General features: G+C 43.6%; 1 protein-coding gene across 4 annotated transcripts in view; it reads left to right on the plus strand.

The window, feature by feature from the left end:
• Positions 1-20548, plus strand: part of FYN (FYN proto-oncogene, Src family tyrosine kinase) — a 138742-nt gene extending 118194 nt beyond the window's left edge. For all 4 annotated transcript variants that reach the window (XM_050894710.1, XM_050894709.1, XM_050894712.1 and 1 more), the window contains 4 exons: positions 1108-1184; positions 1288-1441; positions 9829-9960; positions 19214-20548. In XM_050894710.1, coding sequence (XP_050750667.1) covers positions 1108-1184; positions 1288-1441; positions 9829-9960; positions 19214-19422 — 572 coding nt within the window. In that variant the 3' untranslated portion in view covers positions 19423-20548. The remainder of the gene's footprint in view (positions 1-1107; positions 1185-1287; positions 1442-9828; positions 9961-19213) is intronic.
• Positions 20549-26410: the final 5862 nt, after the last annotated feature.

Consider the following 26410-nt stretch of genomic DNA (forward strand, 5'->3'; position numbering starts at 1 on the left):
ACAGGGAAGTTTCATTGTACATTGGAGGATACACTCTGAAATTTTAAGTGCATTTTTTCAGTCTATTTGGAGTTGATTTTTATTTTCCTGGCAGGTGCCTGCCCACCTCCCTTCTCAGAGGCATCCAAGCCCTGACTAACTCACACTTTAATCATATGTCTCAGTGACAAGCATGTGCTTTTTCCCCTTTAAAAAAAAGACTTCTCAAAATCCTTCTGAAGTACGTGGTTTATTTTGGCTTACTTTACTAGTTTTTACTGTAACATTTTACATCTTTGGATCTGAGCTTGAGGCTGATGATTTATCAAGGGAGAAACGCCTAGTCTTTTCCCCTTATTTATTAAACCAATTCACTGACCTTATTTAAAGGAGACTGCCACACTTCTCTGAATACAAGATTGGGAAAGGAGCTATAGCATCCTAGGCTGTTTTTTAAAAGCTACAGGGAACCTCCTTGCTTTCCCTTGCACAGGGGAGCTATGTCCTTACTGCTTTTGCTAAAATTGCTTTCATTTGATCTCTGCTTTGTCTTCTCTAGTTTTGCGTAGTGATCTTCTAAAATTAGTGGTTCGTGCTACGTTTAGTTATGGGTTACCTAGAGAAGGAGCACTACTAATTTCTAAGGAAAATCAGCCTCTGTTAATGCTAGCCCCTTTGGGCTTACCAGGCTCCAGGCTGACCTTTCTTTTGGAGCAGGTTGAGCTGGGATCTGACTTTTTCCATAGCTTGTGTGGCTTGGAACTGAGCTGATGCTTTGCAGCTAGCTGAGGCCTTTAGAGAGCAGCAGGTATGTAGTTTCAAAGAGCTCTGGAAAAATTAAGATCGATCAGCTTTCTCAGTAATGGTCAGGAAAATTTATAACAATGTTGTTTCTTTTCCCTGCAACTCTCTTTGGACTAGTGACATATTCTTCTGCAAGCCAACCTTAAAGAAGAGTGAAACAAGTATAATAGGAGAGTTCTAAGATATAGTGGGTTTTTTTGAAGCTGTCCACTTGAACTCGAAACATTGCTGTCTTTAATATTGTACATATTGCTGCATCTCCATCCTCATGAATAGTCATTGTTTCCCTAACATCTCTGTATTGTGTCAACTTTGCATTTGCAGGGAGTTTGCTAGATTTCTTAAAAGATGGAGAAGGAAGAGCTTTGAAGTTACCGAATTTGGTGGACATGGCAGCCCAGGTCTGTCTTCAGAGTATTGAGCACTTAGGTGTATATATTTTATAGCCCGTGTATGTCTGAGTTCATTTTAAAATGCACCGACTGTGTTTCATGCTTCTCGCAGGTGGCTGCGGGAATGGCGTACATCGAGCGAATGAATTACATACACAGAGATCTGCGGTCTGCAAACATTCTGGTGGGGAATGGCCTAATATGCAAGATTGCCGACTTCGGATTGGCAAGACTGATTGAAGACAATGAATATACGGCCAGACAAGGTAGATACAGCAGCGGGCATAGCACTGAGTGTCATTCTTGTGACAGGGGAAGAGTGGAACATGGCTTTAAAAAGCTCGCTCTCATATGCTTTGGGGTCACTTTCAGTAAATCCTGAACTCATATTAACTCCTAGCCCGGATCTTCACTGCTGAATGCATGTCCTAAAGAGAACGTCTTATTTAGTTGTCTTCCCTTTAAAAACTGACCAAAATGAAACAAAGATGAGTGAGAGCACAGATGGGTAAAGTGCCGGTAAAGACAAGATCGTCATGGTGCCATAACAAAGAGGATACTTTACTTACCAGCCTTGAAAGCCTGAATGGGGTAATCCAGAAAAGCCGATGTAAGCTATTTCTTTCATAGTGTGCCTTCTAGTATTTGCTAACCGCTATCAACATTGCTGTGCTGTTCTTATTTTCTTTATTTCAAACAGGTCAAAGAATTGTGTCTCTATGCAATGGAGCTGTCTCTCTGAGCACTATGTTTTCTTTGGGAACTTAAAAAGTTCCAAATAGGAAAGCCGTCTTCCAGTGCCACACAGAGTGCTGGGCACAGCCGACCACTGATAGACTATAAAAATGTATCAAAGAGTGTTGTAGCTTTTTTTAAAAAGCATGTGTGTATTCAGACTGAGCCATGACACAGGCTTTTTGTAGTTAGTCATTCTTTACAAGTCATGCTTAGTTGTCAGATGTCGGTCCAAGTTTGCAGAGCTACAGTTTTGTTCTCTTTCTGTTGGCAGTATATTGGTAGTGCTTGCTCAATATGTGTCGGTAAATATCACTCCATCCGTTTCAGTGCCAAAGCCAAGGAGTGTTCCATTAAACCCTGTTGTATGTCATCAGAAAGCACAGGTCGGTTAAGTACTTCATAACCTGCATTAACTCCTTCGTGTTGTGAGTTTTTTCTCTTGACCAGAAGTCCCTGTTTCAGCATGGATTTTGCCATTAATTCTTAGGAAAGAGCTAACATCTTTCTGTGACTTTCAAGTGTTGACAGAAGGAGCCAGAGAGTTTCCAGCATGCCTTGTCTTGGCCTGGGAGCAGCAGCTCTTATGCCATTCACACCTCTCTGAACTGCTGTCAGCAGTACCTAGTCGCAGGGATGTGGACCACAGCCTGTGTCCACCCTAAAAGTTGCCTGCTTCACATTCGGTTGGCGAGGCCTGATTATTTTGGGGGGGTCCTTGAAGAACCCGTGGTAGGTACTAATGCAGAGAGTTAACCACTATTGATTTCAGCCTGAGGGAGGAAATTGCTCCTTGCTAGAAAAAATAGCCTCGTGTCATTCTCTCCAGAGTAACAAGAGTGTCTGCAGGCTCTGGTAGACAGAAGGCTGCCTGCTTGCCCTTCCCCTGTGTAAAACGAGAAGAGTTTTCCTTGAACAAGGCAGCCAGATCCAGTCTGCAAAATGGCTTTGAAACAGTGTCCTATATTATCTCCGTTTCTGTCTGGTTTACTGCCATGTCTTTTGTTCCCTTTGGAAACCACCCAACATATAGTTTAACATGACTAATTATTTGGTTTAATAGACAAGTATGTGACCTACTTCTCGCCAGATCTCTTCAGGCTCCTGATTCCTAGGAAATCCTCTGATGACCTGTTTGCTTCCTGGTTTAAATCTCTCAGAATAGTTTTGCCCTCTTCACATGTTAGAAAGCCATGAAAACCTGCCTGACTGATGTTGAGGAGAAGCTTAGATTTTTTAAGACAATAAAAATTGTTGGATTTTGGGTGGGAAAACTTTGAACTGAGAAAAGCATAATGCTGGGACTGGCAGGGAGAGGGAGCATAGTCGTGGGTATCTCCTGCCCTTCTTCCACAGCAGAAATCACTTGTATTGTGGAAAAAGTGGCGGAGAAGGGAGAAGTAGTTTGGCTTTTAACCTGCATCACTGATGATCCAGAGATCTGAATCGTGTTTGCCTGGCTTCATCTCATGGTGCAAGTATGCAGAAGTCACCCATCCTTCCCATACTTCAGGGCAATGGACAATACTTCCTTCTCCTGACCTCAGGGTCAGGCTTAAGTCCTTTAGAGCTACAGAATTCCTTAAAAGAGAGACCCAAAGAGCTGTAATCACAGGCATCTTGTAGAAAGGTTTTCCTACTTTCACTAATGTTTTTTTGACCCTTTCTTAAGTAGTAGCTTGTTCTCGGGAGGGGTGCATTTTTGACCAAGCAGCACACTCTCCATTTACATTTCATTGCAATTAACCTGCCTTCCAAGCCAGCTGGGCAGCCAGGGTGAGCCTAGGACCTTTAATTTATTGAGGAAGAAACGTAGTTTGTAATGTGCCACTGAAATTTTTCTTCAAGTGGGATTCAGTCCTGGTTTGTTTAGTTAAACTTCAGTTTAAGCATTGCTTGGTGGAGACCACAGTATCAGAAGGAAATGGTTGCCTCTGCTTGTTTCCCATGACCTATTACTTCAGCCTCCAAGGGGATGCATCTGGAGACTGCTCTGTTTATCTAGCTGACTACTGCTTCAGTGGGAATTTTGACACTGGAGGAGAGCCTGGCCAGCAGAGGGGAGGGGGACGGGGAGCGCTCCAGACTGGCAGCTCCTGTGGGAGAAAGGAAATGTTTTGCCTTGCAAAATCTGAAGATTAAAGCCTCTGGTCACTCTCTCCTCAGCAGTCGTCCTTCTCTTGGCTTAAGTGTGTTAGTACAGAGCTCATTGTCGGCGTGGGGAAGAGGTGGTTTTCTCCAGCCTTGCTTGATCTCCTACTCCCTTCCCCCACTGTCACTTTTGTCTCCGATTAAATATTTTGAAAGGAAACAGATGGGGATGCTTTGAGCCCCAGCGGGCTAGAGTGCAGGATTCCTGAACCTGTATGGGTATTACTCAGCCTGGTGGAAACGTTTTACTGACCGGTTTATTTTCTTTTTGGTTTGAACAAAGGAGGCCTGACTGCTCCTGATTTATGAGAGATAAATAAAAAGCGGTTGGTTGTCTGCACTGCCATTTCTCAGCAATCGTCAGGAAGGAAAGAGATGGTTATGCCACTAATGATTTAAAATGTGTGACTAGCAGCTATACACTGCCATTAAATAATACAAAAAAAAGTTCTTGGCTTGTAATGAGCATTTGGCTCCTCTTGCTTTTAGAGGAAGTGAGTAATCAAAGGGGAAAAACATGCCTGTTAAAGTGACGCCCATTTTAAAGGCTACACTGGTGGACTGTATTGCAGCCTGCACCATTGGGGCTTGCTTCTTTTGGCTGTTGCTGTTGCAACATCTCCCCCCCCCCCCCGACAGTGTCAGGCATTCAGTCTTGTTTCCTTCCATCGGTGATGATGCTTGCGTGAGTCCTGTAAGGCAAGACTTAAAACTCCTGGTATCCTACAGGACAGAGAAAAACTTCCCATCACCTCCAACACAGGATTTCCCATGCAGTTCTGCTACCCTTACACTGATCTGGTTCGCAGCTATGCAGAGTTTTGGCCAAGCACATGGCATTTTTGTGGAGAGTGCCGAGTGCTCCACAGAGTTGCTGGGGAAGAGTTGTTACTATTCTAAGCAGTAGCAGCTGATACAAATTTAAAAGTGCCTTAATAAAAAAAAAGAGCAGAGTGATTTTCCAGGCCATGTTTCTACTGCATACACTGGCAGCAGTTGCAGCAGTGCCGCTCCAAGCACACATGAAACAATAAGGATCTTTCTGATGCCTTCCAGACAAGTCAGAGCTATTTTGGGAGCTCTAGTACGTGTTTGTAAACTCTCAGATCATTTTTGCCTCCTTAACACTTAGAAATATCTCCTTCCTGCCCTGCTTAAAAACAAGTGATGTTTCTTATTTTGATTTCCTAGAAATGAGCAGGGATTTTTTTTCCCCCTTCCAGGCTTTCCCCAGTCCTTTTGTAGAGACTTGGCTCCCAGCTCACCAGCTAATCAGATGTCTCTTGTTCGCAACTGACTGCACTGCGGGCTGTAACGTCCAGGGCTTTCTTCTTGCTCTTTACCTGCCGTTCCCTGGGCCACCTGTGGAGTGGACAGGAGGAAGGACTCTTGCTTCTCAACAGCCAGCCCCCAGGGTCCCGGAAGGGAATCACTGATATGCTCCTACAGAGATACCATCTGCTCTGCAAGGAGCGTGGCCAGGTCAAGAGGAAGGGCAAGGGGAAGGGGGGCACGCAGGCAGAGGGTGAGAGGGGTGTTTAGACCAGCAGTTCCGCCCCTTGTCCCCCGCTTCCCGGGGAAGGGTCAGCCTGCGGAGCCTGCTTCTGATTGCTGATATTTTGCCAGGCTTGTAATTTCATGTTCGTTTTCACAGCACAAAAAATGTAATTGCGCAGTCCCTCCCACACAGCATTCATCATCGCCTACCAGCGCTGACTCGTTTCCTGTCACATGCTTGCTTCAGCACATCGTTTTTACCTTTTGCGGCTTTCCCTTTCCAGCCCCAGGAGCAATTCGGTGCTGCACTGTGTTCTCTGGTCGCTAACCCAAGAGTTCCTCTGGTTTTTGGGTCTTAGAGCGTGGGGTGCTGCATTGGATTTGGTTTTAAGGTACGAGAGGTAGCAGCTTTGTAACGTTTCCAGAAACAGGATCATTATCAAGCTGGCAGTGGCTCTGGGGCATGAATTTCAGAGGTTTCTGCTTTGTCGAGATTTAGATCTGGAAAAACAAAGCTCTGAGGGATTTTCACTCCCCTCAGAAGAAACCATGCTGAGAGTTGTACGTCAAGGTCACTCAATTATCCCAGCCGCCTCCGCTCCTTCTCATCACATGACCTGCTTATAGAGGACAAAGAATTAAAGCAGGACCATGGATTGATTTTTCCCAAGGAAATCCTCCTGGGAGATAACCTGTCTGAATGCCTGGGCAGAGCCAGGCAGAGGTCCCAAGAACAGGGCTGAGCCTCACAAAAATCCTCAGAGGTAGGAGGCAGGGCTGGCTGCCCTAACAGTAAATTGTATGAGCAGCTTTGGCTTGATGTGGTTGCGAGCAGTGCAGGAACCAAAAAAAGGCTTTCCTCAGGCTGAAATGTTTCCAAAAAGGGACAGAGATAAAAGCTGCAGATTAGTACCTCGCTTTGGGGCAAAGACAGGCTATCCTGACCTAATGAATGTGGTGCGCAGTTGGTTTGTATGCATGGAGTTACTGACCTGCTAGTTTGTAATAAAACAGGTTCCAGCAAAAAAAAGAGAAATCCCCCCCACTGATGTAAAATCTGCCTTCAAAGTAGGAGATAGGCTGCCTTGTCAGCTGGGGTAATTTGGCTTATCAGATTTATTAACATGCTTGTCAGTAATACACATTTTATCTGACGATCTGATGCTGTAATTTGTTTGCAGCACAAAGTCAGCTTGTTTAATAAGCTGCTGAGGCCTGGGTGGGTTTAATTGGTGTGTTGGGAAGAGAGTAAGCGTGGAGACTCTGTGTCGCTCAGGAGCCATGCACAGCATCTGGCCTGTGAGAACGCTTCGTATAGCAGTAGCAATCGGGAGGCTTCGGAGCGGTGGTCAACATGTTTGGGGATTTTTGTGTTTTCACAGAAGTGCACTGCCTGTGTCTCCAGTGCCAGACATCAGATGGGAGGCAGCACCTTGGGGGGATCCCTGTTAGACACACGCCCCCCCCCCCCCCCCACACAAGCTGTGTGTGATCTCTTTGTGTTATGGCAGTGCATGCATTGCACCTGCAGCTGGTATGATCTCACTGGTCTCTGCTCTCCCATTACTTATGGCTCTGCCATACTGGGTTGCAGGCTCTCTTGGACCATCTAGCCTCCAGCATGCATTGCAGGGCCAGAAAACCATGAGGCAGGGCTCTGCTAGCAGCCTCTGCCAACGTTGCCTTTTCCTCCTTCCCATCTATCACTTCAAACCCAAGTTCAGGAAATACTGCACAAAATGCAGAACACGTGATTTTTTTATGAGTTGTTTTAGCCAGAGAATCACCCACAGCAGGGGCAACATAGAACTGTAATGAGTAGCTATCCTGTCATCAGAAAATCCACAGCACAGACCATTTGTCTTCTCCAGCAGTGCTCATCACAGTCCAATGGGGTTTGTACTGCTCTAGCTCTCAGGAAAAGGGATGTGCTGGAATTGTCCCTCCTTCTCGCCTGCTTACCTTGCTTCTCATCTTCCCATGGTCCCTCAACACACTATGTACTCACCTCCCAGTGCCACACCAGCAGTAGATGAGGAAGGCAAAAATACCAGGGGAGTTGGCCGCAAAGGAGTCTGAAGAGATTTCTTTCCTCCAAAGATGAGTTGTAGGTGGTTGCTACCTTTGGATCTGAGTATGAAGCACAAGGCAATTAGACCATGTTTGGCTCAGCTTCTCAGAAAAACACAGCTGATTAAAGAAAAAAAAAAATTTGTTGAATAAAATGTGTGCAACATGCAAACGAGCAAACCCTCATGCTTGGCTATCTCACATACCACCAGCCAACATCCAAGCCTTCAGGCTGCTGACCAGCCTGGAGCTATTCATTCAGCTGGCATGGTGTGTGTGTACTATCGCAGCTGCACGTATGAGAGAGCAGAGGGACATTAGCCCTCATATTCATGGCATGCCTGCATAAGCCCATCTAAAGCCATGCACTGTAGGCCTAGAGAACCCGACCACCAGATATACACAGCTTGCAGTTTTTCCAGGGATCGGCAAGGGGTGTATAGCCCCAGGATCTGCCGGTGGCTGGGGGAGCTGTTTGCCAACCCCACGTGGCTGCTGGTGCTGCTGAAGCAGGGCCAGCTTCCAGGATAGAGGCTCAAGTGATGGCAGGCTGCTGCTGCAGAGATCTCGGACATCACGGCCAAGGCGGTTTTTAAGAGAAGATGAAGTTCTGTAAATTTTGAGTCTTGTAAACTAAGATTGGTCCCATGAAGAAGTGTAAGTTAGGGAGATTGAGACCAAAGCCAAGCACCCAAATTTTAGCTCCTGCCTGCATATCAACTAAGGAAAATACAGAATAGGCAGACTTTTTTGAGAGTGAGTAGACATCCAAAAATCCTCTGGCACCTTTGCAAATGTAATCACTGATGTGCTGATGCTTAACTAGACTTAAGTTCCTGACTTCAGGCATTAGGGATTTGAAACTTTGTCTTGCATCTTTTAATTTAGCAGGACTTACTTGAGCAACTGCAGTTTTCCCTAGAAAAATTTATTTGTTTCTGAGTAATGTTCTCTCTTAGGATCACTTACCTGTAGAGCAGGAAAAATTTTAGCACACCTGATGTTTTACTAAGTAAGGAGATGAGAATTACCATGTTTACTTTGTACTGTGAGTCAAGTCAGATTGCAGCGTATAGCAGAAGATACGGGGCATCAAGCACGGGATGTGATGGCAGAAGAGCGCCGGCAGGGAACTGTAAATAGTGCCATAACTTCACTCGGTGAGAGTGATTTGTCCACGTTGTTACACTTCATGTATACTCCTCCTGAAAGCTAAGGGAACTTTTATGAGAGGGTGGTGAGAAGTCAAAGTCAGTCTGTTTCCAAATTCAAGAGTGTTTGTCACTAGGGATCAGCAATAAGCAATGCAACTCTTTTGCCTGTATGTTAATACAAGGCACCAGGGAAATGTCTGCATATTTTTTCATACATACTATGAGTTAATTATTACCACAAGACTTTTCTTTAAAGTCATACTGAAAATATTTTCCCTAAGAAAACAGCAAATGATTGGAAAAGCAAATAAATCAGTGTTTAAAGGCTTGTTGTCTTACCATCCTTACCACAACTGGCTCCTACAAGCTCTGATGATGGATGAGCATATTAGAACTGCACGTATTTAAGACACTACAGGCTTTTCAGTGCCAGGAGCTTAAAGTACACTGTCAAGTTCTAAATCACAGCCCAAAGTTGTGCCTTGACATCATTGCACTCCAAGCAACTCGAATGGCAGTATTATTTTTAAGTCCTTGCATGTTTCTAATGAAATATTAGGTTTGTTTTTAATTTATGTTTTTACCATGTTTGTTTGTTTTGCATTTTGCTCAGCTTGAGCAGGGAAACTGGGAGGTACATTTCCAATAAATCTCACTTCTATTCATACGTGCTAACTGTGTTTGACTTGCAAATATCACAGGGAAATGTTAATTTAAAACATTTTGGGAGAAAGAATTTCTATTATATTGGGCTTATTGGTTTTTAAAACTTTTTTTTTTCTTTTATAAAACTTCAAACCTGAATTAAAATGTCTTAGCCTTCTCTTGGGATGTGGGACAAACCCACCCCTTCCCTGCTAAGTCTTTCCTTCTGCCCTACATGTTCCATCCGCCTGTCCTTTCTGACTGTACTCCATGGAGCTGTTTGTTAACACTTGCCTGCAGCTCTGTCCACCTGCACGTGTTGCAGAACACAACAGTCACCTGCGAACTGGTACTTTGATTCTGTCTCTATTCTGATTAAGACTTATTTATTCTTTCATTAGGTGCAAAGTTTCCCATTAAATGGACTGCGCCAGAAGCGGCATTGTATGGAAGGTTCACAATAAAGTCGGATGTGTGGTCTTTTGGGATCCTACTGACAGAGCTGGTAACAAAAGGGAGAGTGCCATACCCAGGTAAGAAAACAGTCTGAACCCTGCTTCACCTGGGGAAAGGAGTGGGAATGAACTGTGTGCTTAAATTGACATGTTTATTTATTTTCACTGGCCTCGAAGGAGGACAGTTATCATGCATAAGTTCTGTGTATGCTTGAAAACGGTCCTAACTCTGAAAGCTGCTGCGTGATGGTCATGATAAAAATGATAAGAGGACAGAAAATCCAACATATTAATTTCTAATTTTTTTAATTGTTCTCAATTCAATTAATATACTTTCTAGCCAAATAATGAAAGCAATGTAAAATTACTATACTGTGGAGCAAATAGCTCTCCACAGTATTGCATTCACTTTAAGATAGCAACAGTTAAACTCCCAGAGTGGCATTACTCCGTTTATTCTGTCAGTCTGGTTCTCTGCAAGGTTTGATGACTGTCTGAATGTCTGGTATTACCAAATTTCTTTTTTATAAACTCTTAAATTTCAATCGTTGCTTTCAAGATGGATGGAAAGGAAAGAAAATAATTCTGTAATGTGCAGGCCAGAGCTCATGGCAGGGTCACAGCAGGGCCAGATTCTCTGCACGGGGGAACCAGAGGCCCCATGGCTCTTTGTTGAAACCCTGCCAAGTATCCGATGGATTAAGATTTGTAGGAGGGGTGATTGGATCTGCCTATGCAGAAAGAGCTTTTCATTCTGTTGCCCCCCTGAAGATTGCAGGCATTCAGGTGAAGAGGAAAGGGGTGAGGTGAAAGCAGTGCATTACATGGAAAAGAATTTAATCCGTTCATTTTCTTATCAGCACAGATACTAACAACAGGACATCTAGCTGCATCTTTATTCTTTTTATAAAAAAAAAAATCTCTAAATACTCGCCCGTATGGCTGTGTGTGCTGCAGCTGTTTTGATGGAAAGTGCCCTAAAGCAGTTTCAATTTTCCAATCTGTGCCGTGATCAAGCAGTCAGATCCATACATCAAATTGCGCAGGAGAAACGTCAAGGTGGAGTTCAGTTTATCCTGTGCTATCTTACACCACTTCAGAAGGCTGAACTCAGCAAAACTAAACTCCCAGAGTTTTACCAGGAATTTCAACTTTGCTAGCGCCTAGCAGCCAATAGCTGATATTTGGGAACAGAATATGGGGACTGGAAGCCTTCTCATGATCAGCAGTGAATTTTCGCATGATTAACAGGGAGCAGCTTAGCAAAGCTGTGACTGTGACAACAGAATGAGGTAGCAGAAAGCAAGATGATGTGTTTCTGTGGGATGGACGAGTCCCTCTGCCCAGCACTTCCTCATGCAGTTAAAAGAAAAGCGGGTGTTGCCACCACACGGAGTGGCTGTCTCAGTAGCTGGCACAAAGGTCTTCTTGCCACGAAGATTACTGGCAGTGGTGTGGGAGAGCCGTGATTTCCGTGGGTTTATTGAGGGTTAAAGGCAGACATGACACGGTGTGCAAAGGTCGAAGACAGAAAGAAGATGCGTAAGACTTAGCTGATACGGTGTTGCTCCCAGAGGGTGGGCAATGCTCCTCGCTGGGTTGCAGGAAGAGGAAATTCCTAGTCACTACCAGCAGAGTGGGTGCACAGGGGCTCTCTCCAGCCAGGGCAGAGTTAAGGTGAATTTTTTTCCCTGAGCTCCACATTGGTGGGGCAGAGATGCTTAGTGACTAGCCTTCTCTCTTATCACGTGCATGAGCACAGACACACACACACACACAGGAAAAATATTATTCCGGGCAAAAGTGACCATCTAAGCCCCGTGTTAACTCACAAGTTTGTAACTGACAACAGTGTTGGCCATGGCAGCAGAGGATGTCTGCACTTCCCAAGTGTTCCTTTCCCTCTCTGAAGGAGAAAGAGGCCACTGGATGTGCATTTGAGTGCTTGCAATATATAACTTCTTGTAGGACCCATGACAGAAATCTCAGACATGGTCTGTGTCCTGAAAATGCGGACAGTTTTATTACGTGGCAGTTTGAGCACATCAAAGACAACTAGCAGCGTCTCCTCTCTTTCAGCGCCGTGCTCCCCCTTCATCCCTCACTACATAAAGCCCTCACACACTGAAAGTCCTTCTGGCTCACTCTCCCGGACCCGCGCTAGGAAGACATGAAGTAGCTGGAAGCAACTTTTGTGTGTTACATATCACAGAGTCAGCTATTTTCTGGAAGGTCATGTACTGCCTCGGTTATGCACTGCCCGAGCTCTACGCCAGGGCCCTTCCTCCCCACCAGGACTCCCACCCTGCTCAGCCAGGAGGCCTTAACCATTCTCATGGTCACCATCACTCCGCTCTCTGTCAGTTTTGCCTAAGGGCAGCCTCTATTTTAAATTTGAGTTTCCAAAGTCTATAGAGATTTCAATTCGGTCTCATTCCCCAGACCCTAACTGGGAAAGCTTTCATAGGCTGAGGCAATGGTGGAGGGGAGCTGGGGCCTTCTCAGAAGGGTCTGTCTTTGCATGTGGGTTGAAAAGAGGGCTCAGACTTCCCAAGGTGACAAAGACCTCCTGAGCTCCTCAGAAAAGACTCTATTTTCCCCTGACATAGAAAGGATCATCCATCTCCTGCTTCATGCTGGGGAGAGGAAGGACGTCCTGGAAGGATAAAGCTTCGTGAATTCAGGTCCCTGTCTGGGGCAGGGAGTAGGGTTCAGATGCACGCACAGGGCTTTTCCTGCCATCATGGCATGGCTTGCACGAGGAGGAAAAGATGGGAGTTCAACCACAGGTCGAACTTGCCTCTTGAGAGGCAAGACTCAGCCCTCCTCACCCAAGTAGACAACCTATAGGTGACAGAATGCAGTTTGTAGGCACTGCCAACCACTTTGGCACCCAAGGCATGTGGATTTGCAAGCTCTGGCAAGGGTCAGCCTTGAAACAAAGAGGGTCACGGAGCTGCCACTCTGCTGTAATACCCAGTTTCTGAAACAGTTGTGGGCATGTTGTCCTGATGTTCCTGCTTACAGCTTGTAGCAGGCTGGGGGGAGCGGGGAGGGGCCCTCAGACAAAGGGATTGCTCTCTTGCTTGACAGGATCTTAGTGCCTGGAGAGGTTATTTATAGCACACACCCCAGTCCTGTGGTGGTAACCATGCCCGCAGGGCACTGTACCTCGTGCCTTGGAGAAGCAGGCATTGTTTTAAGCTTGTGTAGGAGGGAGAAGCACAACAAGGAGGACAGAAGGAGAAGGCAGGCAGTATATAGGAGGGGAACAGACTGTGTGGAATGGGACTTGGCATTCATTGTCCCCCAGATTTCAACCAGTTCCTGTCCTGATGCTCCATTTTGGAAGAGAGGCTGGAGCAGTGGTGGGACATGTAAGCAGTAAAGATTTTGCTGGCAGAGATGAAGATCAGAGTAGAGTTCATAATCAAGGCTTGCCCCAGACCCTATAGCTCCCACAAGCAAGACTGACTTTTTGACAGGTGTCTTCATCTTCATCCTTCAACCAAGTCTGTTTCTCTGTCAATGGATGTAATGGACCACTATGATAACTAATTTATTAGTGCTTTTCCTAGCCTTCGTTAATGCTTTCCCATGCTTTTCACAAGGCAGCAGATTGAAATAAGCAATTTTCACAGTCTTTCTGGGCATTCAGTTTCTATTTCCACTATTACAGTGGGGAAATAAAAACTAGATATGGGCAGAAGAGGAGCCAAGTTTAAAAAACAGTCTGCTTAGTCGACCTTTTTCAGTGTCTGTTTCTTTCCCCTTTCACAAATTCCCCTTGGATCTTAGTTTTGGTTTTTTTAATGGAGTTTAAGAGTAGGAGGCTGCATTTCTCTAGCAGTAGTCAAAGAATTTGGTTTTTTTTAACGTGTTGCCTTTTGGATAGTCAAAAATCTCAGCTGCACTAAACAAGCACCTCTGAACTTGCCCCTTCTGCTTTCTGCTGCACTTGTCACATCAAGGGCATTTACATTTTATGTCTAGTGTGACAGCCACCACGATGCTATCCACACTGCTGCCTCTGGCCAGGCAGGTCTTTGAGTTTGGGCTCCAAGCAGCTCTGCAGTCCCTGGGGAGCCGTGTTCAGCCTCCTCATCCCTGGGGGAAGCTGGGCCACATGTGCCAGAGAGCGCATGGTACGCTGCCCAAGGCTGGGGCTGAGTACACATCAGTGAGCTGGCGTATGTGTGTGTACCATCATCATGGATGGTAGATAAGGAGTTGAGAGAGATGTGTACTCAGCACATAGCACAGATAAGCTCAGGTGGGTTTCTTTGTAAGCAAGAAAGCTCCACTCACAAATGCTGTAGCTCAAAGTTGCATCTCTTATACCAAGCAAATAACAACTTATTTAAAAACAAACAAACAAAAAACAAACAAACAAACAAAAAACCCCAACAGATATTCATAGCCTAGCTTTGTGGGTCTTTTGAGGATGAGGAGTTGTTGGGAGTTTTCAGGCCTTAATTTCTGAATGAAGTGGCATGAATTCCAGATTTTTAAAACTTGTTACTACTTTTGCACAGAAATAACGAGGTTCATATTGTACTCAGTAAGAACAGCATTATGCTTCAAAGGTTGTCTTCCTGTAGGAGCAGCTTTCCTATTCCCTTCAGTGCACTATCATGCCTGCATATGGAATAATCTCCTTGCCTAAGTCCTATATCCCACCCCTGTGCCGTCACCTTTGGCTTTTCTTTGGGGCTGTCCATGGAAGTTAGAAATTCTGCTTCTAGATCAAACTGAACAAAACCCAAAAATCAACCTGTCTCCATTGTACCTCCTTCTTTTGAGAGCATGCTCTGAGTGCCAACGTGATCCAGCCCCTCTGGAGGACTACACAGTTTTATCTTCTCAACTGCACTAGAGAAGGGCCAACATGTCCACATCTGAGGAACCTTTGAACATGAGCAGAGGCACAGCTCTGCGTTCTTGGAGAATCTGAAATACAGCATTTCTGGGGATGGACAGCAGCTGAGCTGTTGTTCTAAGAGTCCTGCTTTAAGCATTTGTGTCTGTATTAGTTTGATCATTGGCCTAAAAGCGTACAGTGGGTCTTGAAGGAGCATAATTCTCAGTCCAACAGAAGAAAGCAAGAATAAAGTGGCTTAAAACAATCACTGGCCTCACTGGACTTCACGTCGCCCGAAGTAATCTATATAGCTTATTAGCTTTGGATGTGGGGATGCTGCCTAGTTACAGTAATGTTTCCTGTCTTCTGGAAGAGCGGCGTTGCCCAGATCTGTGCTATTTGCACATCTGCTGTGCTCCATCTAATCAAGCTCCTCAGAGCACTCCAAAGCACTTTCCAGTGTTTTCTTTAGCCACAACTGGAAACTTTACATCCTCTTTTATGTCACAGTAACTGCAGCTTTTCTAGTAAAAGTCAAGCAGCATTGTGTTTCTGTCCCCAGTCCATATGGGCAGTAGCTTTTTTTTGTATTGAGCATTGAAGTGGCCATATCCTGTGGCATCCTAAGATTATTGGAGGCTTCACTAATAAAGCTGGATGGTGGGAGGTTATTTCATTTTTGGTCTTCTCAGGGAATAAAAAGCTAATGGAGAAGCCATCTTTGGGAAATTGGATGTTTCCTTCTTGGTCCAAATGGTAATTCTAGAAACATCATGAGCACAAACTCATTTTTCAAGCAGATGAAGTAGTCTACAGAAGAATATTGCTGAGTATTTTATTCTACAGATTTAAGGATTTTAGGATAAACTTTTAAGGGGTCTAGAAGCATACTGCAAGCAGAATTTCATTTATTATTTACTAAAAGAGTTGAAACTCTCGGGTATTCATTAGGAGAGAGGAGTTGTACAGACTGCTCAAATATTCTCTCTGTGGTGTTAGAAGTGCAGATACAACAGGCTCCTGCTATCAAAAGAGAAACACTAAAACTTCTAGGATAAGATAAGCGAATCTAGATAATAGGTTTGTAAACATAAACAGACCTTTTCAGAGGTAAAAAGTATACCTGAAACACTGCTATTTTTATGAGTCTGACTAATAATCCAATCGATTTTGAAAAAAAAAGTATTTGAAACTCCTTTTTTAAATTAGCAGCACACATCAAAACCGACAGAATTTCTTTGGCAAATCCTAGGTGCTGCAGCCCTTGCTGGATGTATGAATTCCAATAAGGAACATGAGGATTACTTGGTTTAGTTTCATATCTGGGTTTTACTGGGAGGGAGGGGAAAGGAGAAAGGAAAAAAAGGGCATTTTCCTGGATTATACCATGATGAGAAAACCTAGCTTGACTGACTTTCCAGGGACAAAAAATTACTATGATTTCAGACAGCAATGTCTCTTTCATGTTCTTTTTTCTACCTTTTTTTTTTTTAAAAAGGGAAGTGAAGAGCTGTTTATGTTTTTCCTCCTCCCTCTCTCTCCTCAGGGTTTTTCTTCCAACGTACAGTTTGTTATCAAGTTTCAGAGTGTGCTTTGCAGCACTGAGTAATGCACTGGATAAAAATACCAAACATTTGATATCTTAGAATAACAAATCAGTTGGGAAGGAGCTTTTCTGCTGCTGTTGCTTCCACCCATGTTGTACTTAAAGGAGTACTGCCAAAATAAAAACAAAGAATGCAGTTTGTTTGTGGTTTAGGTGTATACAATAGATGAGTTACTGGTAACACTTATTTTCATAGCCTTTAATATGTAAGGGAAGCAAAGCACAGCAGAAGTTCTTATCCCAAAACATGAGGTAATTCAGCTGATTCAAAGACAAGGATATGAAAAAAGGGTGCAGATTTTTGTTCAAAAGACAAATTAAAAAAACTAATATTGAGAACATAACATAAGCAAAATGCCCATTTTTTTCTTGTAGCATCTTGAAAACAGCAAGGCCCAGAAGGTTTGGGTTGATGCTGCCTTTGGGTTGGTGATGACTAACAGATCACTAGCGTTGTTTTGTAATTTAATAAAAAAGTAAAATATGTTTGAAAATGTTCTTGTTGGATAATGAGGAACACCCAAATGTTTGTTCAGTGTGTGGCAAGCTTTTCTGGTTTGTTGTGAGCCTGTGTGACCTAACAACATCAGTTTGGAGTCAACAGGTATGTTGACTATATATACGTATGTATATGACCTATATATATACACCTATAACCTACATACAGTAGGTTATGTATGACCATACACAGGAGAACCTTAGGGTTAGGGTTAGGGTTAACTCTATGCAGAATCTGATGTCTGCAGAGGACCATTATTACTCTGTTTTCATCATTCTGTGGACCCCTAACCACGGACCACTTTAGGTGCCATACAAAGTGTTTGCTCCTACTCAGAAACGTCTAACACCAAAAATACAGTGGTGGATGCAGTTGATAAATCAAACACAAGAAACCAGTGCTAAAGTGTTGGTCTGCAGGTTAGGAAATAGTGTAAATCAGTAATCTAACCTTTCTTTTTGCAATTATCACTGCTAAAGGGAACGGTAAGGAGAGGTTTGTAGGAGGATGAGGCAGTTTTCTAGGGAGGTTCCTCCATGCACAACAGGCAGCATAAGAAACAGCACTTCAGTGCTTGTTTGAAAATTGAAGGTGCTGCAATAAGCTAACCAGAACTGTGAATCAACCAGGACATGGCCAAATGAGAGCCTAAATGCTAGTGGGGCAGCCTGTGAGAGGCTTGGAAAGTGAAGACAAGCAGCTCGTATTTTACATAGTAAGCAGCAAGGAGCAAGTGGCAAGACCATGCAAGGGGTGGTTACAGTAACAGGCTAGGAAAATGATCCTTGCAGAGGCACTGCAAATGGATATCAGCAGGAGGAAATTACCCTGTCAAGATAAGAGGAAAAGATGTTTTGTAATCCTAACATGAGAGGAGAATCTAGATGTGGATGGTCAGAAAAGGCTGTATTTTGCAGATGCTTCTTTCGAAACATCTTTAAGAATTAAACACAGCCAGGACAAGAGGACACAGAGTAAAGACCAAATCCAAGGATACAGCTAAGTTACCAGCCTAAATGCTATGCAGTGTAAGGATATTATTCTCACTAGTCAAGGTGTAGAGTAGACAAATGAATCTGTATTGAAGAAGGTGGTTGAATTATTTCTCACAAATAAGTTTACCAAAAATACGAGGTAGAGACGATCCCCTGGGTCCTGAAGGTGGGACAAGAAAATTCTTCAAGAGAACACCCTGAAAGAACAGAGTGGAGGAGACCCAGGGAAGGATGGTGTCATGGAAGCCAGGGGGAGGATAAGCCGATAGAAAGAACAACATCAAGGTGCTGGTTTCTAGATTTGGTCATGGAGGAAATTACGTGTCCCTATTAGTTCTCCTGCAGAACTGCTTGGCAGGACACACTAGGTCAGGGGAGTGAAGCCTGCAGATATTTTTCAGCAGAGGACTGGGGCAGGGCTTGCTGATTGGCAAGCCACAAAGCTTGCAGTCAGTGTGCACACTTTCTCTGAAATACTTCTGCATGCCTGCGGTGCCAGTCTTACCTTTGGTACTGTTAAAAAGCCAAAGGAATTACTGGAAGAGATATTTAAACTAAAGTTGAGGTTGATTGCAATTAATGTATAGTGAAAAGCACTTCAGCAGAGGAATCAAGAGTTGAAGGGGTTGCATAGAAGAGACAAGGTAGCAAAGGGCCTGGCTTGCCTCTTAGAGACAAGCATGATGGTAATATAACTTTTTGCCCTTTTTGAGAGAGAGCTATGGTTCTGCAGTGGAGCTGTTTTGCTTGGCGTTTGACTTGTCTTCTGAGCAACTTTGTTCTCTTCTGGGTTGGGATGGAACAGTGGAATATGGTGTTTGAGGGAGTGCAGATCATCATCAGCAGTAAGCTTCTGAACTGACATTGAAGGTAATGCTGCTGGACATCCCTTGTAGCCCAAAGTAGCAGAGTTTGTCTTGAAGTCTCTGCAGCATGACCTCACAGAGCACTTCAAGGCCCACGCTCAGTGTGAGGGTTTCAAAAATTCATCTTAATTTCTAGAATTTTGAATAGTATTTGTTGTAATGCATTTATTTTCCTTAACCACTTCACATAATATATTTCACGGCTGCTGTTGTTGGAGAGGGAAAGCACCAAACCCTGCCCATTGTGAGTAAGCCAAGAGGGTAACGATGGGAGCAGCGTTTTACTCATCACTGGATCCTAAAACCCTCTACTGAGAGAGAAAATAATCCAGGTTACCTTGCAGTAGATGAAGAGCTGAAACAGGACATTGGGGTGGTTTTGTTTCGCTTGTCTGAACCAAAAGAAATCGGTATGATCGAGAAAACCCTGTGCATTGTAGATACAGTTATAGTCGGGTTAATTTTCCTGTAATTTAACAGTGTGGATTTGTCTGCCCTTTACAGGCATGAATAACCGTGAAGTCTTGGAGCAAGTAGAACGTGGTTATCGGATGCCATGTCCTCAGGACTGTCCCATCTCCTTGCACGAGCTTATGATCCACTGCTGGAAAAAAGACCCAGAGGAGCGTCCAACTTTCGAATATTTGCAGGGTTTCCTTGAAGACTACTTCACTGCAACAGAACCCCAGTACCAGCCCGGCGACAACCTGTAAATCCCCGATCTCCAGACACTGTCGTGAATTACCAGGCGTTTCTCAGCCCTGCCCCACCTGCCCTTCAGCTTACAACTCCGTGATTGGCTTCTCCAGAGCGCAGCATCTTCCAGCACCGCCGTGCACAGCGGGGGGCTGGAGCTGGGAACTTCTGCAGCCCTTGCCTATGACCACTTGTCCTAATAATCTGAATGTCCTGGATGAAAAGGAGAAAAACACTTGTTTTTTCTTAATCAAAGACTCCAAAACTGCATTGTATTGATGTTATGTAAACTGCAAAACGTCTGTTCATTGTAAATAGTAACTCAGTGCCAATAACTGATCCTAGTGCTTTCCTTTTTTTAAAACGCAAAACCTATGTGATTTTAACTAGTCTTCTCCTGATTCAACTAAAAGTATTATTTTCCAGAAGTGGCCTCTTTGTCTAAAACATTTTTTTCCATGTTTTAACAAAAAAAAAAAAAAATCAGGACAGGTGTTTGGTTTTTTGCTTTTTTATATATAAAATATATATAATATATATACATACCTGTACATACAGTATATGGGTGCTATTGCAGAGGAAACTCATTTGGAATTGAATGAATCCTGCTGCAGCAGTACCCAGAAAGCGATAATTTTACTGCAGACATGAAAACACTGGTGGGATTCTGAAAGCCAGTGATCTAATTTTTGGCTTTTGCCAAGCATGATTTTTTTAAATTGGATTGCACTTTTTGTTTATGATTATGTACCTGTAGATGGTTGTAACTTTGCTCTTTCAGGAATCATGTGCTGTATTTACAGTAATGTTTCCAATGTTTGACAAGTGTGTGATGATTTGTTCTTGAAATTAAAACGAACATATTTAAAGCAAGAAAACTACACCATCACCGTTTGAACTGGAAAATTGAAACTGCAAGGACTTCCTGTATCAAAACATGTATACTGCAATGTTTCAAAAAGATTTATTAAACAGTGTAACCACATTCAGATGGTCTTAAAATCACAGCATTTTAGCCATGTCCACCTGCTAAACTGTTGGTCATGCAACTAGGTTTTTTCTGTTTTACGTGTAACATTTTTCCATTGTAAAATAAGTGTGTTAAATGTCCTGTACTGCTAATGAAATTACTTTCTCTATGTCTGCAAGTTCTCCAGTGGAATTACTATGCACTTCTTTACATTTCATGGGGGATGCACAGAACAAAGTATTACCTTTTCAGTTGTCTGTACCAGCCTTGAATTACTTACGTTTAACCAAAAAAAAAAAAAAAATTCCTTTCTATTTCTATTGAGTTTTTAATACTGAGTTACAAATTTTAAAGTCTTAATTACATTTTGTTATGGTTTATTTGCAAGTTTACATTTTAAAACTGTTTAACTTTCTTAATTTAGTAATTAAAAAAAAGAGCATTTTACATTTGGATAGTTGTTCTTTTGTTTAAACTGTGGAGATAATGGTGGAGATGAGATAAAAACTTTTCAAGAAGGGGTGTCATGCCATTTGGGGCATCATATTTCATAGGAGTATGCAGACCAGTTACCTATGGGACATCATTTTCAAATTATGAAGTCAATATGTTTTTAAACAGCTGGAGTTCAACTGTAAGGAAGATGGTTAAATGCATAGCTCGTCTCTCATTTCTCTGTTCTACAAGCAGTTTATTCTTTAATAGTTCTGTTGCATTTAACGTGAATACTTTTACATTTACAAGTGGTGTAGGAAAACATTTTCTATGCCTTGTATTGCTGTTATTGCTTTAAAATATTGTGGCCAAGTAAGACTTCCTGACAGTTGAAACTTTTTTTTTTTTAATTATTTAATACTTAGATTGTGAATTCATATTCTGAATATTCACACATTTTCTAAAGAGAACCTTTTTCCGTTCCTGAAAACTAACCCAGTAATGAATTGAGATTCAGAGAACAAATTGTCATCATTGTTTTAATATTTTCTATACAAACCATTGACTGAAAATCCTCTTGCAAAGGAGGCTTCCACACTTAGCCTTTCTTGAAGTGTGAATTTATATGGCAATGTTGCTTGTTACCAGATTTCCATGATAAATTGGTTAACGTTTTACATGTAGAGTCTATAAGTAATGTTATGTACATGATATATTTAATGTTGCTGTACCTGTAGCTGTGGAGTACTGGAGAGGCCATAATTCTTGTTGGACTTTTAGCTTCCTCTTAGTACTTACAAAGCAAGTCATGGTCCTCTTTTTTCCCACAGCTACCCCCCTGCCTTAAAACGTCATCCACTGAACTGAGGACTCCGTAGTAACTCAGCGGGCTGGCGAAGCCAAAATGTCACGTACTCAGCCCAGCGCTCGGTGGCAAAGCATGGCCATTCTGCCAAGTTCCTTAGCAGCCTTTGCTGTGCCACAAACTTAAGTGCAGTTTCCATCTGTAATGCGGGATGAGCCTAAAACATTAGTTTTGCCTATGTTTCTCGTTGGAAGTAAGACTCAGACGGGGCGTTGTTGGGGTTTTATGGCCTTTATTTCTGATTCTTGGGTTTGCTGTTTCTTGTATTGCATTCCGTCTATGAGTACCATGTTGGTCTCTGCCACATCTCTGCCTGCAGCTGGCTTGTGTGCAGACTGGTGCCGCTGTTGAGTGGCAAATCCAGACCATTTCTCATCGGTAGCTCTTCTGCTTCTTTTTCTTAATGTTGGGAGTTTTGTTGTTTGGGTTTTTTAATCTCTCAAATAAAAACGTTAGCAAAAATTTAAACAAGGTTGTTAGCATTTTTGCTATAAATTAATAAAACCCTTTTCTTAAGCACTGTGTATACACCACAAATAGCTGTGTGGTGACTGTGTTAAAGTAGAATTATGAGAGTAGAATCCCCTGTTCCCTCCAATAATTTTTTTAATGTAAGGCTAAATAAATCCCATCCAGATAAAAACAGTTGGCCAAATGCTCCCCCCACCAGCCCACCTGACTCCCAACCGATCCATGGTGTGATGGCGAAGTTCCAGAGAAGGTGACCTACCAGCAGCTGAAAGGACTCCTTGGGGTGACCCGGGCATCTCTAGGCCAAGCCTAATCCAATACCAGTCCCAGGAAAAATGACAGGCGGAAATGCAACACTGCCACGAAAGGGACGGTTAGTACGATTAATGCCTGTTAACATATTTCTGTGGGAAGGAAGTGATGTGAGACTTGGTGGGTCTTTGAAAAGGTCCAAAGTTTGTCAAAGGCACTAACATGATATTCTTCAGCTTCTGCAAACAGTGCTCGACTTAGTTCTTTGTGACACTATGGTTTTGATTTAGTTACAACTGTAGAAAAGCAAAGTAAATACAAAATAGAGAAGTGATTAACTGCTAAAATTACAAGAATAATCACAAATGGAAGATCTGTCTCCAGTGCAAGTGTTTCTCCTGAAGCCTCTAGACTGTAAAGGACTACCTGCAGACCGAGAAGGCAGATTGCTAAATGTATTTGACCTTGCCACATAACTTCAAGGTGAGTGGGTAGTTGCTCAAGTTTATTTTAATATGCACCATCCTTTTCTCAAATGCTGCAATAAAAAATGCAGTACACTAATGAATGCTACCACATTGTACCCAAGGGGTTTAAGGGCCTCACATGAGGCTGAGCCCAAGCATGCAAGAGCTATTAGGAGATATACAGTAGCTCCTCTTCTAATGTGTAGACAATATTCATTCATCAAAGAAGTCTTTTCCTGTCTAATGGGAAATTACCACCAGCAGTGCAGACAAAAGGATATTTATTTTCTCCAATTGTGTCAGTTTGAGGGTCTGTCTGTCTTTCAAGAATAATTGAAGTCTGTTTGTAGCTCAGAAATCTCATTGTGTTCTGCAATCTCGGTAAGCAGTGATTATAATTTCCTGTGACTCATACACAGGGAAATTTTATCGCTGAAGGGGCTCCTGTCAATTGGGGCCACATTCCCTGCCATCTTAACTGAAGAAGGGGGCATTTCAATTTCAGATTTTCCTGCACAGACCAAACCGGAACCCGTGTCCTTTCAGCAGAAAAGGGAAAGAGGCCCCTTGCCAGGATGCCACTGGCATAGGGTGTTAGTCTCTCCCTCTCAGCACTTCTGAATTTGTCAGGAGAACTTCTGACAGCTAAAACCAGGTTAGTGAGGTTCATTTTGAATGTTAGAGGGGAAATGCTAGCTTCACTTAAGTCTGTGAGATATTTTCTGTTGACTTTTAATACAGCCAGTGTTCTTAGGTGTGTGTGTATATATATCTCAAAATGCAATTCGCACACAAAAACATCTATACGTACACAAGCGTCAATCTGTCTCCTTGTATCCTTCCCCTGCAGCTGAATGCTTAAGAAAAATGTAAGACCAGGACATGAGTAGATTAGAGGACAGACTGGTGTTAACAACAAAAGAGCTTCTCTTTTATTTTTTTCTTTTTTTTGTTTTTTTCCCCATGGTTCCCACTACGTGATCAGTTATAATCCCTATTCCCAGGCCAGGAGAGAGGTGGTAGCAGCAAGCGCTGCTGCGGCAGCCCGGTGATGCTGTGGGTCTCTGGCTACTGCAAAGAGCAACCTGCAGCTGATTTCAAAGTCGGGGAGAGAAAACATTTCTCCCAAGGGCATGGCTGCAGTTTGGGGCCTGCAGTGTGAGTATGCAGGAGGGCCGAAAGGGGAGAAGAGTGCCCTCCCAGGAAAAACAGGTCATTAGCTGGTAGACTGTGCGTCATGTCGTGTAGAGGGAGATCCAAAGGTTGCAGCACCAGCTGTGCTTGCAGTGCCTGTGTTTTGCTGCACCCAGGGATTTAGGTGATCAGATTAGAGCAGGCTGGTAAGCATGAACTGCAGTTTCTGTTACCAAGTGTAAGTATCATCTTCTCTGTTACAGGGTAGGGATAAATAGTGTATGTTCAAGATGGGAAAAAAATCGCAGGACTGGTGTGCCTGTGACTGGAGGGCAAGTGTTGCATCTGCCTGACCAGGCCAGATGGAAGTTTGATTGTTCGGCTCATTGTTGGGAATAACTCGGCATTAAGCTCTGTGAATAGCTAAAAGGGCAAAGAGCAAAGAAATGAGATTATCCTCCTTCCTCTACAGCCGGGCTAGAGCTTGCCGAGGGCTCTGGTTTGCTTTTTTGTGCATCAGTATTTGTTGCCGAGACCCGCACCCAGAGTCTTGTGAAGTTTGCTCAGCTACTTATTGTCACAGCTTCACACAAAATCCCTGAGCCCTGTAATGGATGGATTTTCATCTAGAAAAAGAAAAAAGAAAAAAGCATGCAGGGAAGCTTTCTGGCCGTGTTGTAAGCCTTACTCACTGACCCTGGGGCTCACCCTCATGCCGGAGGCCTGCCCAAAAGCCCTGGCGTCCCCTACGCTTTATTCACTGCTGCAGTTCAGGCTCTGGGCTGCCTTCCAGCCCCACTACGCTGTTGGATTTCCCCAGCTAGAAGATGCTACTGGTACAGGAAGTACCAGTGTTGGGCAAGGGATGCAGTGGTCCCATGCAGTGGGCACTGCGCGGGGCCGGGGCCATCCCTGCCACTGCGCCAGGCTCCCGGAGGGAAGCGGCGATGCAGAAGGGGCCTGCAGCTTCCCTGGAGGTCCCTCTGGCTCCCAGAGTTGCCGTGCTCCTGGCCGTCGGCAGCAGCTCGGGCATGACTGCGTGTGGCTGCAGCTGGGTCTTGGGGTGACTTGGCGGGGACTGTGTTGATACAGCCCACAGTCCTGGTGACAATGGAGAAGCGGATGCTAACTCCTGCTCTCCTAAAAAAGCAGAGGCAAAGAGCCAAATCAGGAACTGCTTTGCATCTTAAAGACAGAGGACTAGGTACGTTTGATCATACAAGAGCTCAAGTGTTCCCTCAAATTCCCATGCCTCCCAAAAGCAGCGTGGCCGCCAGCTGAGCTTTGTATATGACCTCATATATATCCAGTGTATAAAACACATACCGCATACTGAACATTTGCATATGTTACACGTCTTTTGTTCCACTTGGGTGGCCTTCTCCTCCCCTTCCCCCCACCTCTCACCCCATTACTCGCCCACGCAGCTCCCCTCACGTTATTCTAGACGTGTCATTTCTGAAGGACTCCGGTCCTGCGGAGAGTGGGGGCTCTGTTAATTGTCAAATGTTGAGTGGGTAACGATCAATGGATGACTAATTGGAAGCAAGGGGGAATAAAATAGGTATTACTTAGCTTCTGCTCTTAATTAAGAGGATGTATAACGCTGTGGGGAAAATCTTAACAAATGGCAGGAGGGGTTTTGTCATTATGCAAGGTTTAATTAGAAGCATTGCACAAGCTAACATCCAGGTACTGTTTTCTTTCCTTTCACGTGTCTCTCCAGGGCGTGACTGAAAAATGCCAAAGCAAGAGCCTTAAAAAAAAAAAAAGTGGAAAATGTTTTTGTAGGCATGTGCCTAGCAATCTAAACAGCAAGACATGGAAGAAAGCCTCAGTTTCCCTCGCAGTGCAAAAGCAGCGAGGGGCGAGCCAACGGCAGAGAACGGGAGCAAGAGTGTTGTGTGCGTTACGCTGAGGCAGATGGGATTAAATGCTCATTGCAGTGTCTCCAGGTTAATTCACAGCACCAATGTTAAAAGTGGAGCAATGTGACAGTGTTTTATTTGAACAGTTAATCATTCACAAGCAAAACCATTTATGATTTAGTTCTCTGAATATATAGATGCTGTAGGAAATACAAGAATAGCACTCGATATTGACATTACCTTCCTAATCAAAAAAGAAATATTACAACTCCTGAAGGACTAGGAACCACTTTTTATAAAAAAGTTCCATGTTAGTTGCCTTGCCAATGAAAACACTCATCCTACACTTGAATATTAATCTGTACTTTCTACGATGGGCCCAATACGACGCATCACATTCTGCTTGTAAATAATGTACAGATGAGATACTGACTTTAAAGAGTTCAGAGTTTGATCTGGCTTTCAGCGAAGTCAGTAGGAAGACTTCAGAAATATAAAACAGGAGTTCAGAAAGCAATTAGGATGGCCTCAGTTTTAGGAATG

This window comes from Gymnogyps californianus, chromosome 3, assembly GCF_018139145.2.
Source record: "Gymnogyps californianus isolate 813 chromosome 3, ASM1813914v2, whole genome shotgun sequence".
NCBI classification, from domain to species: Eukaryota; Metazoa; Chordata; class Aves; order Accipitriformes; family Cathartidae; genus Gymnogyps; species Gymnogyps californianus.